The following is a 22,348-nucleotide window of genomic DNA, read 5'->3' on the forward strand; positions in this document are numbered from 1 at the left end:
AAAAAAGTTCTTAGCAACTTTTAATTAAAGTCCTTCCCTTTCCTTTATTGGTTCGATGTCCCTTGCCGACGCTGTCATCTTCCACCCAGCTCTGAGTGCTAGGCTGTGGCCTTCTTCATTGGTTGGCACGGGATGGCGCCAATTCTGGACATGCGCAGGAGTTCAGTCATCCCAGCACACAGGTGCTCTGCCAGCATGTAAACTGAGCTGTAATTGCTTAGCTCTTTGTACATTCTAATAAAGTCTGCGAGCAGGCAGGTAGGTTTATTTTCTTTAAATACAAATTATTATTATTATACAGGATTTATATATGCTAACAGTTGGCACAACACTTTACAATGTTAGGGTAAACAGTACAGTTACAATACAATTCAATACAAGAGGAATGAGAGGGCCCTGCTCGTTAGAGCTTACAAATCAAAACATGCTGCACTAATTCTGTACATTCTACACACTCATGGTGAATAGTGTCTTTTATTTCATCCTCTTCCCATAACTTAATCAACGTGACAGAGAGAAATTCTAAATTCTTCAAACCATAAAAAAGCCAGAGAGACCAAAGAGAAATTTGCTATTCACTCCCAAGTGCCGATACAGTGCAATATTCAAACAGTCCAAAAAGTCCCACAAAGTGCCAGTGAAAAAAAAATGATACAAAAGATTTGATGCCCCCATATTGGCCACAGCCAACCTCTGAAATGCTTTTTTACCCCTGGATTACTGGTCCTTGGTTCTGTCACTATACCACAACTGTTACTACCCTGAAGCCTGAGACTTTTTTTTGTGTGAGGAATGGTTTAAAGTGTTACTAAACCCACAACAGTAAAATCAGTCTGTATATGCAGTAAAGCATGCTTGTTATACTCACTGTGGAACCTAAGGGGTTAATCCTCTGCATTGTGTAAAAAAGGCTGTTTGATCCTGGCTTCTCTGATCCTCCCCTTCTTCCACGGACTCCAAATTCATCTCCAGTACAGAGGGTAGGGGACAAGCTGCACATGCTCAGTTTGGTGTGTATTGGTAGAGAGTTTGTCTTTTTTCTTGGGAGGGTGCATGTGATCATCCTCATAGGACTGCCAGAGCAAAATGAAAACTCCTCCTACAAACTTAAACCAGACACTGATAGAAGTCACAAGACTGTTCTAACTGCTGATGAGAAAAGGTATTTAGCAGTTTGTATTTACTAAAACAATTGCATTTCCATGTTCTGTGTACTGTGGGAGACCAGATATGGTGAATGCAGAGTCTTGGGTTTAGTAACACTTTAAGTCCATCTATAAACTATACAAGGACTTTTCTTGGACTTAAAAAAAAAAAAAAAACTGTATAGGAGGTCATGTAGACAGCACAAATGTTTGTGAAATAAATGGTGGTACTTTGCTTAATGTTAAGCACTTCAGCTCTCGGACCTGTTTTCCTTCTTTGATCCAGAACAATTTTTACATTCCTGCTTCAACATTAACTTTATTAACAAAGAAATACAAGCATTGTTTTTTCAGGACAAGCAAAGTTTTATTTTGGAAAGGGTGAGGTTTCCTTACCCCTTTCATACTTTGTGAGGCTCTGACCAGATACTCAGAGGGGAAGTTCTGATTGCACTGGCTTTCTAACCTGTCATTGACTCAGAGGGCTTTGCAACCAAAAACAGCCATGCAACTAGCATTCTAGCAGAAACCAAAGAAGAGCACACACCGCTCCAGGCAAATCTTCAGGTGCAAATGGATAACAGGTGCAGACCCCGGCTCACCACCGTCCACTTGCTTGATGTACCTTTATTGTCACAAGTGTATCAGACAAACATAGGGCAGACAGTTGACGCGTTTCACAAGCGATAGCTTGTGAAACGCGTCAACTGCCTGTCCTGTGTTTGTCTGATACACTTGTGACAATAAAGGTACATCAAGCAAGTTTTTTGGAAATTCAGAGTGCGACCATTTCTTCATTTTAACTAGCGTTCTAAGAAGGAATTCTGCAATGGCCGCTGCCACAAACAGGTTTCCTTTAACAGTGTGTGAATATGATTGAAATTTAGTTAGTAAAAGCTCCAGAACCATATGATAAGTAGTATATAATTGTAACGTAATCCTTATATTTCTTGCTGTAGTCCACTAGATAATTTTATAGAAAAAAAAATGAACCCCTACATTACATGAGGCTATTATTATTTCTGTAGGAAGTCTCAGCTCTGCCTCCTGGAACTTGCCTGAACTGTACTTCAACTCTGAAGTTGTTTAAAGACATACAACAGCAACAGATAAGAGCAATTGCATGTGTGATGTTGTGCCAGTTTTCCCTGCTCCGCCTCTTCTCTCTCTCATTTTAGAAAGCAGTGCAGGTACCCCCATTGCCAGCCTGATATGACACAACTTGTGTGCAGGAAAGGATGAGCATAGCCTTTGTAAATCTCTGCCATCCTTAAGTGGTACTCCATCCCCAAAAAAATTTGTTCTGGATGAAGTGGGAAAAGTCTATATACTCTCTGGTTGCCGGTGTTCTCTTTGGTGATATTTCCCTTCTGTTCCTATCTCTGTGACCACACGGGAAAAGAGGGTAATTTCTCAGGGGGACACAGCAAAACACATTGGAATCATTCCCCACAGTACTGTTAAAGAAGTACTATTACTAAGGTCATTTTAAAGGGGTTGTGTAAATCAGCCAGTGATATCACCCTCAGATCTTGTTCAAACTTTTTATTGTTTTCAACCAAATTTTACCAGAGGGCAGGACTCTGGGATTACAAAAAACAATAAGAAGTGTAATGAAGTAGCCCAAGCAGCAAAAATGTGACACAATGAGGTAATAAGGTTGGCAGTAGTCGAAAATCAAACCATCTAATAGCGAGTGCGTCAAAGAGATCAACCTATGGCTGACCAAATGTATAGGTAAAGGCGGTTGAAGAAGCGAAGCAGTATATGAAAGTTTGAATATACAAATTATTTAGGAAGATATGGCTGCCTAGGCCTGGGATATTTCAGAATCCAAAAAATGATGAAGTAGGAGAAGAGGGAATAAAGTGGTAGGGGACTTACCAGGGTACCACCTGAATTAGGGAGTTAAGCTAAATTAAGGGCAGTGACATTAAAGGGGAAGTAAACCTGATTTATGAAATTTCACCTAAGCACATATATCTGCAGTGTTTTCTTATCTCACTCCAAAGCCCTATGTCTGTGTCTTTCTGCTGCTCTGTTCTTCTGTTATCACCATGATAACTTCTGACAAGTTCTCCGACACAGGAAATAAAAGCAGCTGGAAATTTGTGTGTGTGTGTGTGTGTGTGGGGGGGGGGGGGTATAAATAGATTAGCAGAGAGCTGGTCTATTCACAGCACAGCTCTGCACATTCCTTCCTTTCTCTGCCTTTGTGGAGGGGGGGGGGTGCCTTTCCTCCAATCGCCTTTCTCACACAGTGTATGCCAAGACTTCAGTTCCAGTGCTGAACATGAAGAAAAAAATCTCTAACACGATGTAAACTTTCTAAAGAATATAGAAAGCAGATATACATGTAAAACTTATGTAGGGAGATTTGTTTCATTTCTGTGTATCATCTGAGGCTGATCACTTCACTGGGTATATGTGGGAGTTTCCATCCACTTTTAAGCCTCAGTTTACACTACAACTTGCATGTAAATCGCACAGGAACAGCAACTCATTCCTGTGCAATTCACATGCAATTCAATGCAGTGTGATTTAAGCCCGCTCATTTTGAATGGGCTCAAATTGCACTGCACCGCATCAAAGAAGTGCAGGCACCTTTTTTGGTGTCGCACCACAACCGCATATCTTGGTCATTTTGTACCATGCAATCCGGTACAGGCAAAGTGTGTTTGTGACCCTTTTGGGGTGTGGAATAAAGGATTAGTGTCTTTTTTCAACCTTACCAACTATGAAACTTTGAAACTTCATATTGGCAACCACAGTGGATTGCAAACACAGTGCAATTGCAACTCGCATGGATTGCTGCATTTCCCACACCACATATGTGAACCTAGGCTAAGGGTGCCACAGAGAGTCATCAAAATGTGGGGGCAGAAAGTGAGTCGCCCATGGTTACCATATCTTAGCGTATTTTGCAACTCTGTCTAATAAGAATGCTTCAATTTTAGTGTGGATGATGGCCTTAGTGACTCTATTCTTGGTTTCTGTTACAGTAAGAGAGAGAGAGAGACTTCAGAGCCTTCACAATGGTCTGTTTTCTGGCCATAGTTGCTTGTAAGAACAACTTAAACTGAACTCGGGTTAAATCAGAGGTGTAAGAGTTGAGCAGTGCTAAGAACGGGTTGGGGGGAATCACCGTGAAAAAAAGGGTGGAGATGATGTGGAAGATTTCTGTCCAGCAGCTGGCTGCGACAGGACATGACCACCATGTATGTAGGTGTGTACCTAGCCCTCCGCACCCTCAAAAGCAGTTAGAGGTGTATGACGGGACAAATTTGGTGATTCTAACGGGGACCAGATACCAGCAAGTCAGAACTTTGTAGTTTGTTTCTAGGGTGTTAATTTTCTGTGTTGAACTTTTAGTTGCATCCCAATTTCTGGTATCTGGCGAGACTCTGAGGTCTTGTTCCCATTTGGATGTGTATATAGGGGGGTTAGGATTTGGTTCATCCAGTAGTTGCTGATACAGTATAATCAAATTATTGGGCCTGGGAAATGGGGGTCATGGCAGCCTATGTGTTATCACCCTCAAATCTCAACTAAACCACCGTGCCCCACCCCAGGTACATACTTTCCGAATTTATGGATACGGTGCCATGAAAGTCTCTAGGGATCGGCTACACAGCTGTGCACAGCAGTAAGAAGATCCTGAATGGTAAGATGTAATTATCACAGAAGGTCACAACTGTAAGTATGTAGCTGGGGTCAGGGTGGATTAGGTAAGATTGAGGACAGAGTAAGTTTTTTTTTTTCCACTGAATTTTTCTGACTACTTGTGAAATCTGATAGGTGGCAATGACAACTACATCTTTATTCTTAGTGCTATGTTGTTGAATAAATCTTTTTTTGTTATCCACTGATGAACTACAAAGCATCTAATGTTGTATTCTGTCACAATATTTCTATATAAAGCATTACTGGAGGGCTTTGATATTCGAGAGAGCATCAGTGTAATAGAAGAGCACATTAACAGACAGGTGAGTCAACCATACATTACATCATAGTTTAAGGGTATTTATTCAAGAGATAAAACTATAGTTCTACCAGTTTAGAAAACTCTGGTTTGGCCACTTCTTGAGGAAGCTGTCCAGTTTTTGTCACCAGTCCCCAGTGCCGGGACAAGGTCATCCCACGACCAGGGAAAAGATGCCAAACCGCCCCCCCCCCCCTCCCTCCCTTGGGGTCAGGGTGAGCAGCAGTGATGTTGCTGTCACTATTCCTTTCAAGCCTTGTAACAGAAGCATCTGGCACAGAGCGCCCCCATCCCTGCAATGCAATAAACCCTTGCACCCATGGAAGCTTCCCGTCCTGTCCTGTCTCTGCCAGTCCTCAGGAAGCATGTCCTTGAACTGAAAAGAGTCCAGAGAAGAGCAACAAAGCTAATAAGTGGGGTGGAGGACTTCAGTTATGAGAAACGACTACAAACATTAAACTTATTCTGTATAGAGAAGAAATACTTGAGAGAAGATATGATCACAACATACAAATCTTTAAATGGTGACTCCAGTGTTTGGAGGAAGGTCTCTAAAAAAAGACACATGGCCACACAATGAATTTGGACGAGAGGCAGTTCAGTCTTAAACTGTGTAATGGGTTCTTTATTGTTAGAGTGGTAAGAATGTGGAACTCCCTTCCACAGTTGGTGGTGTCAGCGAGGAGTGTAGATAAATTCAGAAAACTTTTAGGCCCCTTTCACGCTGTCGGACCGTCCGCCTGTAAGTTTTGTTGGCGGACCTGAACGGGTACTCCATGCTAGTCTATGGAGCGACAGATGTCAGCACTTACATGTCCGCTGACATCCGACCCGGTCCGATCCGCTAAAATCAGATGGATGCCCCTACGTTCGCATCCGTCCCTGGCGGATCGGATCAGGTGAGATCTGATGAATACGGACATGCTGTCCGTTTTTGTCCGATCTCTCCATAGTAACCAGCGGCGCTTGACAAGCCCCTCTCCGCAAAGAGTCTGAATACTTAGGACCATGTGATATTTCAGTTTTTCTTTTTTAATAAATTTGCAAAAATGTCAACAATTCTGTGTTTTTATGTCGATGTGTGTATATTAATGAGGAAAAAAATGAACTTATGAATGATTTTAGCAAATGACTGCAATATAACAAAGAGTGAAAAATGTAAGGGGGTCTGAATACTTTCCGTCCCCACTGTACCTATGTAAAGAGACACAAAAAATGTTAGTTCTTTAATGGTTTGCATCCTTTTTGTAGATTTCCCCCATAGATAGTCTACGCCTGCTATGTCTGCTGTCCATCACAGAGAATGGTAGGTGTGATCTTGTATTACTGTAACTTTATCTGTAGAACGTTGTGAATTAGTGTCTCATGCCATTACTAACTATATCATGTTTGCAGGTTTAATACCTAAAGATTACAAATCACTGAAGACTCAATACTTACAGGTGTGTGATACTAATAAATCTTTCATCAGTAAACCTAGAAATGTTTTCTTTTGTGGGATCCATGGAAATCTGCTTTTCATAAAATGTATTTGCGGATATGTAGAACTCTGTCCATTTACCTTCCAGTGACCATACAAGCACTCCTGTGTATTTCATTAATTGCTGTGTCCAGCTGATAATCACATGGACATCACCATGCACAAAGCAGGACTGAAATGAACAGGCTGTCAGTGACACTTGCAGTCATAGTGAAGGGCAGCACTGGTTAGTTAGATTTTTTTATGGTATGCAATAAATTTAAATGTGCAGATAATCTAGATCAGGGGTCTCCAAACCTTTTAAACGAAGGGCCAATTTCCTTAGGGGAGCTGGATTGTGGTCATTGGGGATAGAAAATGTCCCCGGCTCTGCATCAGTGGCCTCAGGGTTGGTGGTCAGTGGAAGGAGGAATAGTACCCCATCATTGGTATTAGTGGAAGAAATAGTACCCCATCATTGGTATCAGTGGAAGAAATAGTACCCCATCATTGGTATCAGTGAGAGGAATAGTACCCCATCATTCGCATCAGTGGGAGAAATACATCATTGGTATTAGTGGAAGAAATAGTGGCCCATCATTGGTATCAGTGGGAGGAGGAATAGTACCCCATCGTTGGTATCAGTGGAAGAAATAGTACCCCATCATTGCTACCAGTGGAAGAAATAGTACCCCATCATTGGTATCAGTGGAAGAAATAGTACCCCATCATTGGTATCCGTGGGAGGAAGAGTACCCCATCATTGATATCGGTGGGAGGAGGAACAGTGCCCCATCATTGGTATCAGTGGGAGGAACAGTGCCCCATTGTTGGTTAGGGAGGGATAGGGCCTCATATCATTTGGAAGAATAGTGCCCCAAGGGCTGGATAAAGCCTAGCAAAGGGCTGCATCTGGCCCTCGGGCCACAGATTGGAGAACCCTGATCTAGATTATAGCAGTAATATGATAAATGTATAATATAAAGAGGTAACATCTAGACCTTACAATTTTTGTTTAGGTAGGTATACCTTGCAGGGAAATATCTTAACTAGTTAAAGGGGGTTAAAACTGCCCCGCTAGCGGCCAAAAAGCGACGGTAAAGCCCGCCCCAGTGTGAAAGTAGCCTTAAGCTCCTTACACACTATTAGATTTTCTGCAGATTTTTGTCTTCAGATTTACCAAACCCATATAATATGAGGTCAAACCTTAAGAGTTTCAATTTGTATGCAATCAGACAGGCCCTTGCACTACATGGTTTTGGTAAATCTGAAGACAAAAATCTGCAGAAAATCTAATAGTGTGTATGGGGCTCCTAACTCTCAGGTTGTACAAATACCATGTCTGCTCATCTAAGTACCCCAGAAATTTACAGTGAAACACCATTCGGGGTCACAGCTAAGTTTCCAAACAAATATTTATAACTGCTTTGCATCCTGTATCTTTTGTAGAGTTATGGCCCAGAGCACCTGCTGACATTCTCCAACCTAAAACGAACCGGCCTCCTCACTGAACAAGTCCCTGGAGAGACGCTGACTGCTGTGGAGAGCAGAGTCAGCAAACTGGTCACAGACAAAGCAGCAGGTCAGAGACTTTCTCTAAAGTAAACCTGTTGTAACAAAGGCCTATGTAATCCCCGCAAATCAAAATCCCAGCAAAAGTGCATACATATGTAGAGTAACTAGGAGTATGCAATAGTATGTTCTGATATGTACAGTTGTGTGAAAATCTTGATTTAAAGAGGCACTCCACTTTTGTTGAGGGGAAATAAAAACATTCCCCTCTGGGTGATCTATGTACATTGCAGTGATTTTACAAAACTTTGTTGCAGATTCCTAACGTTTGTTATTCTGAAGAAAAAACAGTTTGTGTCTATGTGCAAAGTGAATGTGAATGGGGGTGATTTCATAATTATCAGCTGCTGCACTTACAGGGTTCTAATGAAGAAAGTGTCAGGGTCTTCATCCCTTTAGACGTGATCTCCCAAACTAGACGTGATTTCTCTTTGGGAGTATCTTGCCTGAAATGGCATTTTTGTTGCAGGGGATGCCCAAAATCTGACTTGTATCTTAGTGCAGACTTCTGGAAAAATCAGTGAGCCAATCACACAAGTTGAAAATGACATTTCTAGGGGGGGCGTTCTCTACACCATCTGTGTAAAAAATGCCTCTAGGTAGTCATATTGCATTGCATGGCATGTTACAGAAAATTACAGCGCTGCGAATTTAAAAGGAAAGGTCATTTTTATTAACATTCAATTACAATATGACTTGTGTACCAATTGTATATGCTATATTTTTTAGTTTCAGTTTTTTTTTTTCCCTACGAACGTGAAGCTACTCTTTAAGTAGCTTTCTGACATGACAGGTTTCCCTTAAATTCAGTAGAGAAGAAGGCAGCCATAGTTCGGTTGCACTTTTATCCCCAATGCTGGCCCCCACCACTGTCAGACTACACTAATCATCTGGCTGCAACTGATTGGCTACAGCCTCTGATTGCCGGAAATTTTTAGGACCTTTCCCTTTAACAGAAGTTAACATCTACTTCTGTTGCGTCAGAGAGACCACACATTGACTGAAATTTTGCTGCTGTATAGGCAGCTTAAAAGAGAAGTTTTCAGGATTTTTTTTCATACTTGCCTACTGTAGGAGTATGCAACATCGGTCTGATGCTGCATCTGTCCCCCGCCAGCTCTAAGACCGATAACCGAGCGATCAAAGACTACTGATCGCTCAGTTCGTAGAGTTCCGTGAGCAGAGAGCTGGTGACTGTGAGTCATCAGCTCTCTGCTCTGCCCCCACCCCGCACTTACTGGGCTGTGGAAGGGCGGGAGGGGCTGTTTAGGCTCTAAGCGGCTCGCTGAGAGGCTGAGCCAGGTGCTGATCCAGGCTTCTGGGTGGATCCCGACTATATCGCGATCTTTCCCGAGCCTGGACCGGCTCTGTGATGTCAGACAACAGTGGGTTTCACCAGCTTTGGTTGTACTTCTCCTTTAAGTATATTGCCATATTTTCATCACCTAGGCAAAATGAGCAATTGCATTTTTACCCCAGAGTTCAGCTTTAACCTTTTTAGCCTGTTTTAAACAATGTCCTCCTTAAAGTGGACCTTCACCCCATATGTCATGTTGTGCTGTTCTGCCTCTTCCCTCCTCAGTCCCTTACAAATAGACTTTAGAGATGGGCTCGTGTGTGTTCGGAATCCTAGTCGCAACCCACCCACCCGATTCCGCCAGGAAGCCGACACTGCGCATGCGCCGTTTCCCTTGCCATCTGCGCATGTACTTAGTTTCCTATGCACGCGCAAAAACAACCACAAGGGAAGTCTGATGCCTTCCTTCCCTGTCTCTGCTCCTGTCCCAAAATTCCCCTGCTTGTGTGCAGGGCTCGTAGGCTGGGCAGAGCCTGTGGGTACATCTGCACTTGCGCCATAATAGTGGTGCCTGAGGGGTCAGAGCCACCTGGGAAGAAGACTGAAGTTCCGGTTTCAGTGAAATCCAAACAGCATAGATGCCATTTAACAAAACAGCATTTCCAGTTCTAGTACAAATACCCTTTAATAATCAGAAACTACCTCTAAGCTGAGTTGAACTAATTTGTAAATTGTAGCTTTCACTGAGCAGGCGCAGCTCACTGTGGGGAAAAAAAAGGCACAAGTGTGTACATATCCTAATACACTATATGTGTGTGTGTGTGTGTATATATATATATATATATATATATATACACTATTACCAAAAGTATTGGGGTGCCTGCCTTTACACACACATAAACTTTAATGGCATCCCAGTCTTAGTCCATAGAGTTCAATATTGAGTTGGCCCTCCCTTTGCAGCTATAACAGCTTCAACTCTTCTGGGAAGGCTGTCCACAAGGTTTAGGAGTGTGTCTATGGGAATGTTTGACCATTCTTCCAAAAACACATTTGTGAGGTCAGGCACTGATGTTGGACAAGAAGGCCTGGCTCATAATCTCCGCTCCAATTCATCCCAAAGGTGTTCTATTGGGTTGAAGTCGGGACTCTGTGCAGGCCAGTCACGTTCCTCCACCCCAAACTCGCTCAGCCATGTCTCTATGGACCTTGCTTTGTGCACTGGTCCAAATCATTTGGTGGAGGGGGGATTATGGTGTGAGGTTATTTTTCAGGGGTGGGACTTGGCCCCTTAGTTCCAGTGAAGGGAACTCTTAAGACGTCAGCATACCAAGACATTTTGGACAATTTTATGCTCCCAACTTTGTGGAAACAGTTTGGGGATGGCTCCTTCCTGTTCCAACATGACTGCGCACCAGTGCACAAAGCAAGGTCCATAAAGACATGGATGAGAGAGTTTGGGGTCGTGGAACTTGACTGGCCTGCCCAGAGTCCTGACCTCAACCCGATAGAACACCTTTGGGATGAATTAGGTCAGAGACCTCACAAATGCACTTCTGGTAAAAAAGGTCAAACATTCCCATAGACACACTCCTAGTGGAAACCTTGTGGACAGCCTTCCTAGAAGAGTTGAAGCTGTTATAGCTGCAAAGGGTGGGCCAACTCAATATTGAACCCTAAGAACTAAGACTGGGATGCCATTAAAGTTCATGTGTGTGTAAAGGCACGCGCCCCAATAAGTTTGGTATTAGTGTGTGTGTGTGTGTGTGTGTGTGTATATATATATATATTATATATAGATCGTACATGTACGCACTTGTGCCAAGGCATCCCAATACTTTTGGTAAAATAATGTGCAATGCAATGTGTAGTGTGTGTGTGTGTGTGTGTGTGTGTGTGTGTGTATGTATATTTATATTTATATATATATATATATATATATATATATAATTTTTTTTTTTTTATATGCCCATTCTCTTTCAGTACAATTCATACAAAAATGTATTATATCACTAGTCATTTTTCAAGCTACTTCAAAGTTTACAAAATTAGATTGTGGTTGAACAGTTTGCTATATTATCTCTTAATTTCCTGTATTTCATCTCCCACTTTGTTTGTTACCTTTAGGAAAAATTACTGATGCGTTTTCATCTTTAGCCAAGAAGAGCCATTTCCGAGGTATCAGCAAAAGACTTGGACTAGTAAGTGGTTTAGGATCTGATTAAACAACTTCAGGCACCATACACTGTGCTACTAGATTGATGTTGTTCTAAAGAGTAATGCCTGGTATATATACTATGGGGTAGATTTGCTAAAACTAAAGTGCAAAATCTGGTGCAACTCTGAATAGGAACCAAGCAATTTCTAGGTTTTATTGCCAAAGCTTTTTGAACAAGCTGGTTAGAAGCTGATTGGCTACCATACACAGCTGCACCAGATTCTGTGTGCACCCGTTTTTAATAAAACTACCCCATGAGTCTTTTTTTACTGAGGAACTTGCGAGGAGGTCTCTGTGCTGAATATGCAATGTTGGTACAGCGATTTCCCCGCTGAGCTATTGTGTGAGGGACACCCCACCACCACCACCACCACCAGAACACACTGATTGGATGCTGATCGGCAGATATTTTTCTGGTATGCCCGTTCTACAGAAGCCAGACAAGCTGCCGTACACACAGGCTGAATGTCAGCTGGTTTCTGTTGAACTGGCCAATACCGGCCAGTATTCGACCCGTGTGTACCATAATCTTTTTAAAGGCTGTTTTACACAGGTAAATGTGATGAACTTGGTATTAATACTATTTATCTGTGTGTTAATGTTTTAATAATTATCTGGTTTTATTTATAGAATTTTTTAAACCTATTTTATTAATCATTTCCGGGGGGGGGGGCAGATCTTTGGGAAGAACTTTTCAAACTGCGTTTCAAAATAATGGTTTGGGGTTTGTTTTACTTCAAACCCAATTTCAATGTTTTGGCTTTATTTTTTATTTTTGGACCTTTTACAAATATTTGCAGGTCGAAAAAATAAAATGCCCATCAGCGTCCCCCTTTACATAGTTAGTCAGGTTGAAAAAAAGACACAAGTCTATCTAGTTCTACCTATAAAAGGGAAAAAGAAAAAAAAATACAATCCTATACCCACAGTTGATCCAGAGGAAGGCAAAAAACCCCAGCAAACCATGATCCCGTTTGATACAGCGGGGGGGGGGGGATCCTTTCTGATCCCCCAAGAGACAATCGGATATTCCCTGAATCAACTTTACCTATAAGTATTAGTACCCAGTTATATTATGTACATTTAGGAAATAATCCAGTCCTTTTTTTAAAGCAATCTACTGAGTTGGCCAGAACCACCTCTGGAGGGAGTCTATTCCACAATTTCACAGCTCTTACTGTGAAGAAACCTTTCTGTATTTGGAGATGAAATCTCTTTTCCTCTAGACGTAAAGAGTGCCCCCTTGTCCTCTGTGATGACCTTAAAGTGAATAACTCAACACCAAGTTCACTAACTTATGTATTTATACATGGTTATCATATCCCATAGCTGAGCTCCTCCATGCCTCTTATCAGTTTGGTTGCTCTTCTCTGCACTTTCTCCAGTTCCCCAATATCCTTTTTGTGAACTGGTGACCAAAAATGAACTGCATATTCCAGATGAGGTCTTACTAATGATTTGAATGTGGCAAAATTATATCTCTCTCTGAAGTCTTTACATTAGGCATCCCCCCCCCCCCCCATTACATCAGAGTCTGCATCAGAACCCCCCCCCCCCCCCCCCCCCACCACCACCACCACCACTACCACATACATCAGAGTTTGCATCAATCCCCATTGTGCATCAGGGTTCCCATCAAAGTCTTCCTTGCATCTCAGCCCTCATCAGAGTCCCCCCTTACATCAGGGTCCGCCTCAGAGACCCCTTAACATCCGGGTCCTAATCTAAGTCTCCCATTTACATGAAAGGTGGGAGGAGGGTTGAAGCAAGGACCATAGACAGCCTCTGTTGACCTTAGTCCTCAAGCTGTGTGCAATAAGGATACACCCTAACCCTAGCTGGGGGCTAATAAAAGTTGGTCTGCATGTGACCAGCGGGCCGTAGTTTAGAGACCCCTGGCCTAGTATAAGAATAAGACATACACAAGACTCAATACAAAGCACACAGCACTAAATAAACACAATGCACATGTCATATACAGTACAGAATGTACAGCATATGCCGAATGCAATGGTCATGTGACTGATGTGTGCATACAAGGGAGCATAAGAACACAAAACTTGAGCGCAGTCACTAAGGGGAAGAGTATAGCGCTGCCACTGTATATCACTATGTAATGTGTGAAGCTATTAATAAAAGCAGGGTAAATAATAAATCGTGAGATACACTTTAAAGAAGGTATATAGTTGATGAGTATCAAAATCTGTCTGGCATCTTTATTACTGCATGAATTTAGGAACACATGGACATTTGGGACTTTATCTATTTGTTTTCTATCATTTTATGTATACTTGAGTGATATATGTTACATTGTTATTAAAGCAGGCCTTTTGGTCATTTTTTCATCTTTCCATTTATTAAATCTTCTGCCCTTGTTGTTTTAATTTTGGATAGTAAAACATCTTATTTCTGACAGTAAATACCTCATACAGCCCACTTCCTGTTTCTTGTCTGGTCATTAGCCTCAGCCACACAGCTCTCTCTCTCTCTCTCTCTCTCTCTCTCTCTCTCTCTCTCTCTCTCTCTCAAGTTTGCCAGGAAGGGGGGGGGGTATAAGAGGGCCAATGAGAGCTGCAGAGCTGGAGGTGTGCCTCTGTCTTTGTAAATCCAGTAAGTGAACAGGCAGCAGCTTCAGCTGCCCACAGTTAAAATGGATGCAGCCAGAGTCAGTGGAGGGAGATTTCTGAAGCATATTTGCCAAGTACAGAATCACAGTATATATAAAATAATATGCATTGTGGTTGGAGGGAAGCTTCGGAATGACAAAGATGGTTTTTATTACAAATTATGTGAGCAGACTGCAGTTCCTCTTTAAGAAATTGCACTTTATATTTGTACTGCGTCTGCGTGACACTGTAAAAGGTTTCTTTCTATACAAGGGAGCATGCTCTCATAGGATTTTTGATAACTCAGTATCTTATAATGAAATTGTTTGCATTCCATGCGGGGCAAAGTGACTCTGTTTTCACAAAGGTCCCCAACACCTCATACTCACCTTACCAGCACTCCCTTGCTGCTCCTACCTCTTCCCCAGCTGGCACTGAAATGACAAGTACCTGCGACCCAGGGATCAGTGATGTCACTTCTCCGGTCATGTGCTTTGGCCTTGCAATTGGCTGTTAGACCCAAGTACTGTGATAGGGGAGGAGGCCACTCGCTCCTCCCTACCTGGAAGTGCCAGCTTCGGAGAAAGAAGGAGCGATTATGGATCACTTCTAAGGGGATCAGAGGGGTCTTTGCAATGACACTATCACTTTGCTCTACATAGAAAATGAAACATGACAACACTGTAATGATAGGAATAACAAACACATTTTATAATAACATGACAAAATGTGTATATAGCTTTCCCTGCATGTACTATAAATATGTCATGTACTTCTTTTTTTTTTTTTTTTAATTATTATTAAACTGGATTGAACAAATGTCTCGGTAGATTCCACGTGTGGATGGAGAATATGATCTGAAAACCCCAAAGAACATGGCGTATGTCTATAGTGGAGCTTACATTCCATTAAGTTGTAAATTAATAGAGCAGGTAACTGAACATTCATTCATAAACAAATGATAACATATACGACTTCAGTGCAAAGTATCTTTACTGACATAGGGGATGATTTACTAAACCTGGAGAGCAAACGCACTGCATGGTAGCCAATCAGCTTCTAACTTCAGCTTGTTCAATTAAAGTGGTTGTACAGCCTTACAATCCACTTTTTGCTACAGGTAAGCCTATAATAAGGCTTAGCTGTAGCTACCCCGGATATCTCCTAAACCTGCACAGTTTAGGAGATATCCCCTGTATCTGCATGTGCCGGCGTTATTGGCACATGTGCACTGAAGCAATGGCATGTATGTGCTGTTTGCTTCAGTGAGTGTGCGGTTACCCGCGATACCCGGAAGTAACTCCGGGAGCGATGCCGCCGGCAGGTGCGGTGTACGGACACTGCAGCGGGGGGCTTCGATCTCCAGGTGAGTATTTCATAATGAGCTAGTATGCTATGCATACTAGCTCATTATCCCTTTGTCTTGCAGGTCTTTTTTTTTTTTTTTTTTTTTTCGATGTTTACAACCACTTTAAGCTTTGACAATAAAACCTGGATGCTGATTGGTTTCCATGCAGAGCTGCACCAGATTTTCCACTCTCCAGTTTTAGTAAATCCACCCTATACTCACACTTCCGGCTTCAGTAGAACACATTGTTTTTAATTATTTTTCAGGTTTTGTCTCGTAAAGGTTGGACGGGTCTTGAAGAAGTCACACGTCTGCTTAATGGCAATGAGTTTGCAGGTATGGAAGGTTTTTTTTATTTTTTTTTTTATTTTTTTTTTTTTATTTAACAAGTAATAATGAGCATTACAGTTTACAGAGCAATACATCTCTAATACATACACTATGAACAGTTTGCATAAACAGCAGCCGTTAGAAATACATATAGTACCTCCTCCCATGTCCACATTGACAGCCTACTACCCGGGATCCTCCTCTAGTAGTAAACATATGTCCCCAAGTACATTATATAGTGCTACAATCACAGTCCACAATACAAATAATGGGATTACCATGTCTCTATTATAACAATAAGCGATCCATGACTAACTCCACTGGGGCCAGGCCAGGTACATCCAGCCATGGAGCCCAAAGTTTGTCAAACTTCCTAAAGCTGCCCCTGTGTTGGTAAATACATTTTTCCAGCCTTATAGTGTCACCCATCTGCCGTATCCACTCCCTCACCATAGGGGGCTCTCTGGATTTCCAATGTCTCAGAATTAATATTCTGGCCTGAAAAAGAGCTCTAGTTATAGCTTGTTTAGGGGCCTCTTCCACCTGGATAGGTATGGAAGTTTTTAATCATTTATTCTTACATAAGTAGGCGGCTTCTTCTGTAATTTAGTTGTATGCATAATTTGACTGTAATTCTTTCTCCTACAGAGCAAGTCTCAGATAGGAATTCATATTCGGAATCGCAGAGGATCATCCTAGCAGTTTTCCTTGGAGGATGCACATTTTCAGAGATCTCAGCGTTGAGGTTTCTGGGAAAAGAGACTGGTACTTTATATTATTTATTTGTATCCTGATCACTGTTTGGAACATTTTGGTATTTATATAATGCTAAGTACATGTTTTATCTATTTTTATCACTTTTTCTAAACCCAAAAATGGGAAATAGTTATAGGGACATTTAACCACTTCAATACCGGGCACTTTCCCCCCTTCCTGCCCAGGATAATTTTCAGCTTTCAGCGCTGTCGCACTTTGAATGACAATTGCGCGGTCATGCAACACTGTACCCAAACTACATTTTTATCATTTTCTTCCCCAAAAAAGAGCTTTCTTTTGTTGGTATTTGATCACCTCTGAGGTTTTTATTTTTTGCTAAACAAACTAAACAAGACTGAAATTTTGGGGGGAAAAATGTTTTTCTTTGTTTCTGTTATAAAATTTTGTTTTCTCCTTCACTGACGGGCACTGATGAGGCTGGACTAATGGGCACTGATGAGGCAGCCCTGTTGGGCACTGATGAGGAGGCACTGATGTATAGAATTGATGGGCACTGATAGGCAACACTGATAGGCAGCACTGATGGGCACTGATAGGTGGCACTGGGCACTGATAGATGGTACTGGATAGGCAGCACTGATGAGGAGCTTCTGACGGGCATTACCGATTGGCATCTGAAAGGCACTGACAGGCATTACTGATGGGGCACTGATTGGCACTGGTAGGCACTGAATGGCAGCACTGGTGGGCACAGATTGGAAGCACTGGTGGGACTGCACTGATAATAAGGACACTGATAATCCTTGCCCTGTTTATCAGTGTAGATGTCCCTTTTAGAGATGCTGGTTATCAGCTCTCTTCTTCCATCCTCATGCTGTCAGGATGAGGAAAGGGCTGCTGATAAACGGCATCTGTTTAACTCCGTGATCAGCTGATCACATGGTAAAGTGCCGTTGATTGGTTCTTTACTCCAATCTGTGAACAGCAGCGTCTGGAGGATACTGCACTAGTGTGCAGTCAAGTTGGAACAGGAAGGGGCCATCCCCAAACTGTTCCCACAAAGTTGGAAGCATGAAATTGTCCAAAATGTCTTGGTATGCTGAAGTCTTAAGAGTTCCCTTCACTGGAATGAAGGAGCCAAGCCCAACCCCTGAAAAACAATACCACACCATAATCCCTCCTCCACCAAATGATTTGGACCACTGCAAAAAGCAAGGTCCATAAAGACATAGATGAGCAAATTTTGGGTGAAGAAACTTGAATGGCCTGCACAGAGTCCTGACCTCAACCCGATAGAACACCTTTGGGACGAATTAGAGCGGAGAATGTGAGTCAGTGCCTGACCTCACAAATCACTTCTGGGAGAATGCTCAAACATTCCCATAGACACACTCCTAAACCTTGTGGACAGCCTTCCCAGAAGAGTTGAAGCTCTTAAAGCTCAATATTGAACCCTATGGATGAAGACTAGGATGCCATTAAAGTTCATGTGCATGTAAAGGCAGGCGTCCCAATACTTTTTAGACAATATAGTGTGTGTGTGTGTGTGTGTGTGTGTGTATATGTATATATATATATATATATATATATATATATATATATATATACACACACACACATTATAGTTAGTTTAAGAATTTCTTTTGTACAAATAAGCATTAAATACAGGGTGCATTCTTGACACTAGTGTGATAGAGCGTTATGGATTTTCTATATGGAGAGCCCAACAGTAGCTTTTTCCTTTTTATACAGTAAATTGAAAGTCAATAAAAAGGTAATGGGGATGAGCGACTCTGGCAGTTCAGCTTTAGGAAACACTTTGGGCAAATTCATACCAGCATTGGTGCACGTTATACCTTGGCTGTTGGCATGCACTGTGAAGTTTTTTTGTAACGCTACTGAAATGTCACAAAATGACATTTCATGCACCTCTGCATGTTGCAATGTGCTGCACTGTTAAAAAAATTCACTGTGTCCTACTGTTTTTTCACTGCACATCATCACAGTATGGTGGTGCAAATTGAATCAATAGGACATAAGGTAGATTGCCTTGTCTATGCGATGGGCCATACTGCTCAGCACAGCCCAGTGCATGTGGTGTGGATAGACCCTTCGTTTCTTTCTCGAACATCACGGGACACAGAGCCACAGTAATTACTGATGGGTTATATAGGTATCACTAGTGATTGGACACTGGCACACCCTATCAGGAAGTTCAACCCCCTATATAATCCCTCCCCCTTGCAGGGATACCTCAGTTTTTACGCCAGTGTCTTAGGTGTTGGACGTGTAAAGATGTCCTGTGCTGAGCTCCAAAGGGAATATCCTAAGATCCTATACTGGGGCAAGCCAGGCGAACCGGATCCATTCAAAGTGTCTTTTCATGGCCGAATTGAATGGTACCCGGGCCTCGTGTCCGAAGAAACTAGGTTTTACCCGTAATGCTTCTCTTTTTAGAGAGCTGGACCCCGCAGATCAGAAAATGGCTTTAAACTTCCTAATTTCTGGCGAGGTGCTTTACGGTCCCAGAACTGTTGGATCCCCCTACTGATGGGGGCCCCAGTCTCTGACGGTTTTTTCAAACGGAGCCCACCGTGAGAGGTGAAGATTGGGTCTGTGTAAACAGCACCCTGCGGCTGGATAAGGTAAGAGGAGATTCCACAGAATTTTTGAGTTCTAGTGGCTTTTCTCCTTTAAGGTAAATGCATGCTATGCCTATTGTGACCACCGGGGGCTGCCAAGAGCACAAACCTACACATGCTGACTCTGTCTCAGGTGTTCAGTGCTGATTATGTCCCAGCGTCTCAAAGCAGGCTGCAAACAGGTAAGGTGGAAAGGGGGATTTCTCATGTTTGAATGTTCCCCCCAGGCTAGAGAGGGGCCACAGGGGTCTAGAAAGTGGTTATACCACCCGGGCTCTGCGGCCTAATGGCCACCATCTCTGAAGATAGCCGTTCAGGCAGATCTTGTTACCAGTCTCCCTCCTTCCCCCCCCCCATCCCCAGCCTTTTCTCCAGAAGCATGACAGGAGAGTCGGCAGTGCGGGAAGCGCTCGTTTTTTTCAAAACTCGAGGGGGGGGGGCGGTAGAGGAGGGGGCGGGATGTCAGCACAGAGTGTTTAGACTCCCACTCAGGCCAGCTGCAGGCTATTAAAGGCACTCTGTACAGGTGCACTCAGCCTTCTGAGAGACACAGAGCTGACGGTCGCATGTAAGGTGGGACACAGGCATTCTCCTAGGCAGCATTTACTGAAGTAACACCAGACTGAGCATTGGGTAGCAAGGCTTTTAGCCAGACTACATCGCTCAGCGGGCAGTGTTCATTTGTATACCTCACACCTTGTTGCTTTGCACTATGGGTAGAAGAGGTTCAAGCACCCCAGGAACCAGAGACACTAGGGGATCTCGTTCAGGTTCTGAGGGCCCCCTGTCGGCAGCATCCTCCCCCCCTAAAGATGGGCCAGGGACGGCTAGCCAGGGAGAGCCATCGGGGTCAGGGGCTACACCTGCTTCTGGCACTTCAGCCCCTGTATATATTACACAAGAGGTTTTTTCCTCAACCATTAATGGTCTAGAGGAAAGATTAATGGCCGTGATTACGTCTTCACTCAGTGGAAGAAAACGCACTAGGCTTTCCTCTGTTCCCCAAGACCCTCAGACAGAGGAGTTCTGGGATAAAGGAGATGAATCCCTTTCAGAGGATCGGGATGGGATGGATGATTCCTCTTCGGAGGATTCAGGTGGAGAGGGACCTTCTGCGACTTCCCAAGAGGAGAAAGTCTTAGTGCAGATCCTCACTGGATTGGTCCGCTCCACATTTAAGTTGCCCATACCTGAAACTGCTAAAGAATCCTCTTCTGCTTTGGGGTCACTGAAACCTTTCCAAGCAGCACATGCTTTTCCTGTTCATACTTTACTTGAAAAGCTTATTTATTCTGAGTGGGATCACCCAGACAAACGTTTTTTTCCACCGAGAAAGTTTTCAACACTTTATCCGATGGAAGAAAAGTTTATTAAAATGTGGGGAATACCGGCTATTGATCAATACTTAAGAGACCAGGTTAAGCAGGTCATCAAAGTATTACCTGAACAGCAGGCCCAGGGATTTGCTAACCTTCCAGCGGCCTTATGCTTTGTGGTTGACGCCATTAGAGATTCTATCGTGCAAACCTCCCGTCTTTCACTGGGGTTGGTGCATATACGTAGAATCCTATGGTTGAAAAATTGGTCAGCCGAAGCACCATGTAAGAAGCTACTGGCTGGGTTTCCATTTCGTGGTGCAAGGTTGTTTGGAGAGGACTTGGATAACTATATCAAGAGAATCTCTTGTGGGGAAAAGCACTCTCTTACCTGTCAAGAAGAAGAGTAAGCGTCCCTCTCTCAAACGGACTCTTTCTCCAGCGCCGGGGGCTTCAGCCTCCAGGCAGTCTCGACGGCCGCCTCCATCGGGGTCCAGAGACAAGAGTCAACCCCAGGGACAAAAGAAGTCCTGGGGAAAGAAGCCTACTAGGCAAAACACTAAGACCTCTGCATGAGGGGGCGCCCCCGCTCACTCGAGTGGGGGGAAGACTGCGACAGTTCTCAGAGCTCTGGCACGAGGACTTCCAGGACAGATGGGTAGTCTCCACGGTAACCTTAGGGTACAAGCTGGAGTTTCAGGAATTCCCTTCTCCTCGGTTCCTCAGATCAAATGTTCCCAGAGACCCAGAGAAGAAGCAGTCGCTCCTTCTAGCGTTAGAGCGACTTTTGTCGCAGGAGGTCATTATGATAGTTCCCGCAAAGGACCAGGGATTGGGCTTCTATTCCAACCTTTTACGGTCCAAAAGCCAAATGGGGATGTCAGGCCCATTTTGGACTTAAGGGATCTGAACCGATTCCTAAGGATTCAATCCTTCCGCATGGAATCAATTCGAACAGTAGTTCCCACCCTGCAGGGAGGAGAATTTCTGGCATCAATAGACATCAGAGATGCATATCTGCATGTGCCCATTTTTCCTGCTCATCAGAAGTTTCTGCGCTTCGAGGTAGGAGGGCGCCATTTCCAGTTTGTGGCTCTGCCTTTCGGGATAGCCACTGCACCTCGAGTGTTCACAAAGATCTTGGCTCCTCCTCTGGCCAGATTAAGGGCTCAGGGTATAGCTGTCATAGCATACCTAGACGACCTGCTCTTGATAGACCGGTCGGTAGCCTCTTTGATTGGAAACTTGAGGACCACGGTCAGGTATCTAGAACACCTGGGTTGGATCCTCAACTTAGAAAAGTCTTTCCTAAAACCAGTAAGAAGACTGGAGTATTTAGGTCTGATTATAGATACAAGCCAGGAGAAAATATTTCTACCCCAGGCAAAGATCACTGCTTTGAGAGAGCTGATTCTGACAGTAAGGACCAAGAAGGGTCCCTCAGTCCGCCTTTGTATGAGGCTACTAGGGAAGATGGTGTCTTCATTCGAAGCAGTTCCCTATGCTCAGTTTCACTCAAGAATGCTGCAACACAGTATTCTGTCGACCTGGAACAAGAAGGTTCAGGCATTAGACTTTCCGATGCACCTGTCGCATGCGGTGCGTCAGAGCCTCAATTGGTGGCTCATACCCGAAAACCTGCAGAAGGGGAAATCCTTTCTACCGGTTACCTGGACGGTGGTAACAACAGATGCCAGTCTGTCAGGTTGGGGAGCA

General features: G+C 43.3%; 1 protein-coding gene across 3 annotated transcripts in view; it reads left to right on the forward strand.

The window, feature by feature from the left end:
- The window catches only part of VPS33B (VPS33B late endosome and lysosome associated), a 67,264-nt gene that overhangs the window by 41,764 nt on the left and 3,152 nt on the right, over window positions 1-22,348 (forward strand). For all 3 annotated transcript variants that reach the window (XM_073618496.1, XM_073618498.1, XM_073618497.1), the window contains 8 exons: window positions 5,067-5,131; window positions 6,379-6,433; window positions 6,523-6,569; window positions 8,036-8,168; window positions 11,583-11,656; window positions 15,110-15,211; window positions 15,894-15,963; window positions 16,606-16,722. In XM_073618496.1, coding sequence (XP_073474597.1) covers window positions 5,067-5,131; window positions 6,379-6,433; window positions 6,523-6,569; window positions 8,036-8,168; window positions 11,583-11,656; window positions 15,110-15,211; window positions 15,894-15,963; window positions 16,606-16,722 — 663 coding nt within the window. The remainder of the gene's footprint in view (window positions 1-5,066; window positions 5,132-6,378; window positions 6,434-6,522; window positions 6,570-8,035; window positions 8,169-11,582; window positions 11,657-15,109; window positions 15,212-15,893; window positions 15,964-16,605; window positions 16,723-22,348) is intronic.

Source organism: Aquarana catesbeiana, linkage group LG03, assembly GCF_042186555.1.
Source record: "Aquarana catesbeiana isolate 2022-GZ linkage group LG03, ASM4218655v1, whole genome shotgun sequence".
Taxonomy (NCBI): domain Eukaryota; kingdom Metazoa; phylum Chordata; class Amphibia; order Anura; family Ranidae; genus Aquarana; species Aquarana catesbeiana.